The sequence below is a fragment of the Bubalus kerabau genome, chromosome 14 (assembly GCF_029407905.1).
Source record: "Bubalus kerabau isolate K-KA32 ecotype Philippines breed swamp buffalo chromosome 14, PCC_UOA_SB_1v2, whole genome shotgun sequence".
Taxonomy (NCBI): Eukaryota; Metazoa; Chordata; class Mammalia; order Artiodactyla; family Bovidae; genus Bubalus; species Bubalus kerabau.
Window position 1 is genome coordinate 3,818,174 of NC_073637.1, and position 7,696 is coordinate 3,825,869.

Consider the following 7,696-nt stretch of genomic DNA (forward strand, 5'->3'; position numbering starts at 1 on the left):
CCATCTCTGCTCCAGTGAGCAGCCCTGCCGCCAGGGCACACAGACACCGCCCTGGAGGTGGGCACAGGGTACAGGGACCCCAGCCCCACGTGCGGGGAGCCCACTGCCCAGCAGCCTCATGCACAGACTTCCACTCCCAGCCGCAACTGTGTGGCAGCACGGGGCTGACAGGAAATCCAATCCCCTAAACCTGTTTTTCCAGCAGTGTCCGTGCCCCCGGGCCCACATGAGTCACCCGGCCCCTCCTGCGTTCCCCAGCCCTGCCAGTCCCTGCCCTGTCACTGCGCCCACTTCCCAGGCCTCCTGGGCCCCCTCCCTCCCGCTCCTGCCTCCTGCCTGTGGGGAGGCCCCAGAGCACGGGGTGACTTTCTCTCTCTGGATCAGGGCATGAGAGCCCCACGTTGCCCCCCTTCTCAGTCCAGACCCCTAAACAAGCCCTGGGATCAGCCCTCAGGACAGGAAGCCTTCTCGGGCTCAGCAGGCTGAGTGGGGCTGCCTCATGGGCTCTGGTGCCCCCCTCCTGTGCCCCGGGGTCCCGAAAGGCACTGGAACACCCCCTTCACCTTTGGGCAGGCCCTGCAGGCCTCGTGCAGGCGGGCAGTGCCTGCTTGGGCCCCCAGCTCTGCGCACTCCGCTGCAGTCTGACTCAGCCCTACCACGGCAGGGAGGAGCAGAGGCCAGCTCAGCCGTCTGCTCGCAGGGGGCTTCGGGGAGGAGAGGCCTGAGCCAGTGCCCCAGGGAGCCTTGGGCAGGCCCTGCCCCCAGACCTTCAGGGGCATGTCCATCGGCAGGTCCATCGGCAGGTTCGTCGCTGGCGTGGGCCCAGGGCTGACCGTCGTCAGTGCTCCAGCCCCACCCGCGGTCCTCACGGCCTGCCTCTGTGTGTCTCACCCACACCACCCAGCAGGCTCTCCAGGAACAACAAAGAAGTGGTGGGGTCCCAAGGCCAGCAAGGGATTCCCTGGTGGCTCAGACGGGAAAGAGTCTGCCTGCAATGTGGGAGACCTGAATTCGATCCCTGGTTTGGGAAGATCCCTGGAGGAGGGCACGGCAACCCATTCCAGTACTTTTGCCTGCACAAGCCCATGGACAGAGGAGCCTGGCGGGCTATAGTCCATGGGGTCGCAAGGAGTCCAACATGGTCTGAGGAACTTTCACTTTCCAGTATTCTTGCCTGGGAAATCTCATGGACAGAGGAGCCTGGCGGGCTACAGTCCATGGGGTTGCAAAAGAGTCAGACATGATGGAGCGACTTCACTTGCACTTTCAAGGCCAGCAAGTGGACAGAGAAACCTGCGAGGAGAGGAGCAGGGGGGCGGGAACCTCTCGTGAGAGGCCCGAGTCCCTCCCGTGAACACTGCAAGAGTGGGATGGTGGTGGGGATCTGCCCGGCACCCCCAGGCAAACCCCACACCAGATGGGCCCCTGGGCCTGGCCGGGAAGAGCACATTGCCTCTCAGGACCAAAGCAGACACAGAGAGCACCCGTCACAATGAGGGCCTGAGTTTTCCCTCCACACCGCCCCCTCCCCAGCAGCCTGGCCCTTGCCCCTCCTCTGCCACTCCAGGTCCCACTGGATCACATGCCCCCCCCCCAACTGTGGTGCCCACCTCTCTGCAAGCACATCCAGCATCCACAGCCCTGCCCCGAGGGCTTCTCCATCCCCCTTCCACCCAGGTCCAGACAACTTAGTGAACACTTTGCTTCCAGGTTGAGAAACAAGGACATCACAGTCAAGAGCGATTCCAGCCATCCAGGGCAACCTGGAAGGAGAAGGATACCTGCCATCCGGCAGCCACCGGGCTGCAGCCGCTCCCCCGCAGTGAGCACTGAAGACACTGTGATAGCACTGAAGATCCCCAGGTCGCTGAGATGCATATGAAAGGAATGACCTCAGCGAGCCCAGACTGCTGCATCTTCCCATACAGAGGAAAACCCGAAAATGCTTAACTCGAGATAACCAGTTTTCTTTAACTCACAAGAAATACTTCCGATGTTCAGACTACACACCTTGTGTTACAAACTCCTGTATAAGCTGACTCCTCTCTGCCCCGCTCCTTGGAGCAGTTCTCTCACACTTGAGATGCTGCCCTCCAGGCCTGAAGTCCTAAACATTCCCACCGAATAAAATGTTTATGTGTGTGTATGTGTGTTAGTTGCTTAGTCGTGTCCAACTCTTTGCAACCCCATAGACTATAGCCCAGCAGGCTCTCAACTATTAGGTTGTGACTGTTTTTTAAGTTGACGCTGGAGTCTTTTTCTCAGGAGACGTGGTGGTTGACCTAGCAACCCTGAGCCCCTGGAGCCCAAGAATCTAGGGCCTCCTCCCACCCCAGCCCAAACATGGCACTGGGCACCTCCAGGGCACCTGCACAGACCTGGGATTCTGTGACCCTATCTGAGGGTGGGGGTTGGAGACAGCGACCAGAGCTGGGCAGAGGGTGAGAGCAGAGTGAGCTGCAGACCCAGCTGACACCTCTGTCTACAGCCTGCAGAGGGGGAGGCGGCGGAAGGTGGAGAGGGGCAGAGAGCCCTGCAGCTGGCAGGCAGGGATGTGCTGGGCTGGAGGGTGTGGGCCAGGCAGGGTGGGGCAGGTTCCCGCCCCTCCCACCAGCACCTGTCCCAACTATAAGGCCTCCAGAGAGGGGGGGCCGCCAGTGCTCCCAGAGGCTCCCCAAGATGAAGACAGCCTTGCTGTTCCTCGTCGCCTTGGCTGCGGCCGCTGGGCCAGGTGAAGGGCTGGATGGGGGCTGGGGGAGTGGGGAGCCAGACCCTGGAAGCCTGGAGTGGCTTCCCTCTAGGCACGGAGAACCCTGGGCTTGCAGGGGCTAGAACAAAGTAAATCCCGCACCTTAACTTCGTGGGATCACAGACTTACAATATTTCAGAATCAGAGAATCTTAGAGTCAACCTAGAGAATCAGACACGCGGAGAGGGAGCAATGCTGGGGGTTGTCTTGATATGCTTCTCCCCGAGAAAGACAGAGGCCAGAGGCCAGCCCCAATGCCCTCCCAGGCCCCAGGGCCCTCCCAGGGTCGCCCATCCCCCTGCAGGCTCAGCATGGCCAAACTGACAGTCCCCAGGGTGCCGACTCAGCCTCAGGTCCTCACTGTGGGCTGCCCACTGCTCACTGCCCACTGCGAGACAGTCCCCGGGGAGGGGGCAGCAGCCAGGTCCTGTGAGCTGCTGTTAGCGCACCCCAGAGCCTCTGATGCCCCTGGGGAAGGGTCTTCAGTGCAGCCATATTGGCCGCCTCGCCAGTCCTCTAGAGACGCCCAGTGCTGGACAGCTCCTCCGGGGAGGGGCAGGCGCCAGGGCCCCAGCCGATGGGGACGTTACCTCCTGCCTCCCGGGGCTGTGTGCAAGACTTGAGCCCCGGTGGGGCCCAGGGACCTCAGAGCGATTGGCCCAGGGCAGGGGCAGCAGAGAGCTCTGTCTAGCAGGGGTCTCCCCAGCCTCTCTGGGAGGGCTCCCTGGGGCCTGCTGAAGCCCTGGCTCTCTCCCCAGCCCAGGCACTCCGCTGCCACGTGTGCAGCAGCTCCAGCAACTGCAGGAAACCGCAGGTCTGCTCAGCAAGCTCCAGCTTCTGCAAGACTGTGATCAGGGGTGAGCCATCTGGGGGAGGGAAGGAGGCCCTGTGGGGCACCCCGGGGCTTGCGGATCATCCCTGGGGAGGCTGGTGGAAGAGATCTCAGTGACGGTCTGGTCCTGGTGACGATGGAAGCTGGGACTTGGGAGGCCCTGGGGGATGGGGTGCCACCTGGTCTGACCTCGCCCACCCATCCCCAGTGGAGCCTCTGTCTGGGAACCTGGTGGAGAAGAACTGCTCGGTGTGGTGCACGCCCACGAACAGCCAGCAGGGCCAAGTCAGCAAGGGCCAGGAGACCACCCTGTGCTGCAACAGCGACCTGTGCAACGAGGCTCTGCAGAGCTGGCAGAGCGCCGCGCCCGCCCGCACCAGTGCCCACCTTGGCCTGGCGCTGGCCTGCGGCCTCCTCGCCCTCCTCTGGGCCCCTGGCCTGTGACCCCCAGAACCAGGGCCCCACCCCCTCCTCTCCCTGGCCAGGATGGAGGCTCAGACACCCGGGGCTGGGGGCTCTGCAGAAGGTCTGGGGCCAGGCGGGCGGCCCAGGGGCAGAAAGAGCTGAAGGCTTGGAGCGGCCCTGGCACAAGAGGAGGCGCCTCCCTCCCAGAGCAGCGGGGTGGGGGAGGGGACAGGAGGCCTTCCGCTCCCTCCTGATTTCATCTTCATCTGTTTGGTTTCTGTTTGTTTTTCTATTCAAAGCCCAGCATTGGAATAAATGACTGAAAACCAGTGTGGTCGTGTGGGTGCTATTCCAGAGTGGAGGGGGTGTGGGGTGGCAGTCATCCGCACACACAGGCCCCCAAGTCCCAGGGCTTGTCACCCAGAACCAGTTTCGGCAGCATGCACAAGGCCTGAAGTGCCAACGTCACCCCGCCTTGCTGGAGGGGACATGGCCCTCCCCAGACCCCTCCTCTGCAGCCCCAGACAAGGAAGGCCCTCCTGAGGGAGACCTGAGAAGCAGGGCGCAGGAGCTCGTGGGTGCAGCAGTGATGGGCAGGCCGAGCTCTCCACCTGACTGCCTGAGACCACCCGGGGGAACACCCCGCCCACCCTGCCAGCCCTTACCCAGCGCCCACATCCAAGCCCTGCCGGCCCAGGGTCCACTTTGTCCTACCAGGTGGTCTTGAGCAAGACCCTTCTGCTCCCAGAGCCTGGGAGCCCTACGCATGGCAGCAGCGCGCGCCCAGGGAATCCAGCGCGCCACAGTGTCGGAGGTCCAAGGTCCCGGTGCCCGGCCGCAGCTGGCTTCTCCCTCTCCGCCCTCGCAGGGCCAGCGATCCGGCCGCCGCTCCTGCTGCGTCAGGAATATTCTGAGGACCAGCGCGCCTCCCGGTGGCCACACGCGGGAGCCGGGCCTTGGGAGGAGCTGCTAAGGGAGGGTGCCCCGCCCCTAACTCTGAGCCCACTAGGGGCCCTGGGCGCCCCGGAACCCGCAGCAGGGAGTGGAAAGAACGGGTCAGACACGCGGGCCACGGAGGTCGGGCAGAGGGACTGCGTCGCGCCAGGCGAGGACTGTGCCTTGCCTTCAGGGGGCCCCACAGCAGGCTGCCCGTGTGGCTGGGCTTTGGGTCAAGAGGTGGGGAGCAGGGACAGGGACTTTCACCTGGAGGGAAGGGGACCCCCACCCTCCACCCCCCACCTGGAAGCCCGGGGCAGCCGGCGAAGTTCCGAACAGAGGAGGTTGTCGCCACGTGGCACCAGGAAGGGCTCCCCAGAGGGGACATCCCTCAAGGGACAACCCAGTCCACATGGCCCAGGAGGAGCTGAGAGGTAGGAGGTGCCTTCCAATTCCTGGGAGCGCCAATTGCCCCCAGGCGGGAGCAGCGTGTACGAGTGAGGGCAGCAGTGAAGGGCAGGGTAGCCTTCTGGAGCTGCTGGACAGCAGCCGCCTGCCCAGTGTCTGTGTCTCCAGCAGCTAAAGTAGTGACCTCGTATTTGGACCATTCAGTGTGAATTGCAGGTGGCATGGGTTTAAGGCTTTCATCCTGCCTTCCCTGTTCTCTGTCCATCTGTTCTTTTTTCCTTTCCTCTCTTTGTCTTCTCTTCCGTGAAGAGATTAATCTTTTGTGATTCCATTTTATCTCCTTTGTTACTTTATTAAGCAGAGCTCTTTGATTCTTCTTTTCTTCCTCTGTCTTTTCTTTTCTTTTTTAATTTTAGAAAGGAATTCTTTCTGCTTTTGCATGTCTGAAAACTGTATTTCCCCTTCACTTTTCAGAGATGTTTTCACTGGGCATGTAACTCCAAGTTGTTTGTCTTGCTTTTGTGCTTTGGTATTTCAAACATTGCTTCACTGCATTGGCTTCACTGTTTCTGACAAGAAATCTGCTGGCATCCCTATCTTCAATCCTCTGTGCATCATATAATCTCTGCTTCTAGTGTTTTCTCCTTACCAGTGGTTTTAAGCAGTTCATCACACAATGTGCTTTGGTATCAGTTCAGTTCAGTCGCTCAGTCGTGTCTGATTCTTTGCTACCCCATGAATCGCAGTACGCCAGGCCTCCCTGTCCATCACCAACTCCCGGAGTTCACTCAAACTCACGTCCATCGAGTCTGTGATGCCATCCAGCCATCTCATCTTCTGTTGTCCCCTTCTCCTCCTGCCCCCAATGCCTCCCAGCATCAGAGTCTTTTCCAATGAGTCAACTCTTCGCATGAGGTGGCCAAAGTACTGGAGTTTCAGCTTTAGTATCATTCCTTCCAAAGAACACCCAGAACCAATCTCCTTTAGAATGGACTGGTTGGATCTCCTTGCAGTCCAAGAGACTCTCAAGAGTCTTCTCCAGCACCACAGTTCAAATGCATCAATTCTTCAGTGCTCAGCTTTCTTCACAGTCCAACTCTCACATCCATACATGACCACTGGAAAAACCATAGCCTTGACTAGACGGACCTTTGTTGGCAAAGTAATGTCTCTGCTTTTGAATATGCTATCTAGGTTGGTCATAACTTTCCTTCCAAGGAGTAAGCGTCTTTTAATTTCATGGCTGCAGTCACCATCTGCAGTGATTTTGGAGCCCCCCAGAATAAAGTCTGACACTGTTTCCACTGTTTCCCATGAAGTGATGGGACCAGATGCCATGATCTTAGTTTTCTGAACATTGAGCTTTAAGTCAACTTTTAACTCTCCTCTTTCACTTTCATCAAGAGGCTTTTTAGTTCCTCTTCACTTTCTGCTTTGGTATAGTTTTCTTCAATTTCTTGTGCTTGAAGTTCATTGAACTTCTGGGTTCCATGGGTTTGATGATTTCCCTGAGGGGAATTCAGGGTGGAGGAAAACAGGATACTGGCCCTAGATAGCTAAAGTGGAGGTGTTAGTCACTCAGTTGTGCCCAACTCTTTGGTATCCCATAGCCTACCAGGCTCCTCTGTCCATGGAATTCTCCAGGCAAGAATACTGGAATGGGTTGCCATTCCCTTTTCCAGGGGAATCTTCCTGACCCAGGGATTGAACCTGGGTCTCCTGCATTGCAGGCGGATTCTTTACCCTTTGAGCTGCCAGGTAAGCCCCATTAGTCCTCAGCAGGGTCCCCAGATAAAACATTAACGCCTGGCTTTTAGGTTGTGCCGGGTTCTGTTTTGCTTTTCAGTTGACACAAGGTTTGTCCTCCAACCTTGTGTGAGCTCTGGGAACTCTTCCTAATGTTTTACCTCTCTTTAATTTTCGTCAGTTTGATTACTGTGTACACTTGTGTTCCTCCTTGGGTTCATCCTGCCTGGGACTCTCTGCACTTCCTGGACCTGGTTGACTGTTTTCTTTCCCACGTTAGGGACCTTTTCAGCTATTATCTCTTCAGATATTTTCTCAGGTCCTTTCTCTTTCTTTGTCTTCTGCTGCTGCTGCTGCTGCTGCTAAGTTGCTTCAGTCGTGTCCAACTCTGTGCGACCCCATAGACGGCAGCCCATCAGGCTCCCCCGTCCCTGGGATTCTCCAGGCAAGAACACTGGAGTGTGTTGCCATTTCCTTCTCCAAAGCATGAAAGTGAAAAGTGAAAGTGAAGTCCCTCAGTCGTGTCTGACTCTTAGCGACCTCATGGACTGCAGCCTACCAGGCTCCTCCGTCCATGGGATTTTCCAGGCAAGGGTACTGGAGTGGGGTATCATTGCCTT

At 58.5% G+C, this 7,696-nt stretch overlaps 1 protein-coding gene across 1 annotated transcript; it reads left to right on the forward strand.

Annotated features, from left to right (window-relative positions):
* Positions 1 to 2,679: 2,679 nt before the first annotated feature.
* LY6D (lymphocyte antigen 6 family member D) lies at positions 2,680 to 4,025 on the forward strand. Its single transcript, XM_055545709.1, has 3 exons — positions 2,680 to 2,731; positions 3,508 to 3,606; positions 3,790 to 4,025. The coding sequence occupies exons 1-3, from the start codon at positions 2,680 to 2,682 to the stop codon at positions 4,023 to 4,025; spliced, it is 387 nt and encodes a 128-aa protein (XP_055401684.1).
* Positions 4,026 to 7,696: the final 3,671 nt, after the last annotated feature.

Excerpts from the sequence above, each read along its gene's own strand:
- LY6D (XM_055545709.1), top strand. The coding sequence starts at position 2,680 with ATGAAGACAGCCTTGCTGTTCCTCGTCGCCTTGGCTGCGGCCGCTGGG. Across the intron at positions 2,732-3,507 it reads GGCTGCGGCCGCTGGGCCAG|CCCAGGCACTCCGCTGCCAC; the intron begins GTGAAGGGCTGG and ends CTCTCTCCCCAG. Across the intron at positions 3,607-3,789 it reads CTGCAAGACTGTGATCAGGG|TGGAGCCTCTGTCTGGGAAC; the intron begins GTGAGCCATCTG and ends ACCCATCCCCAG.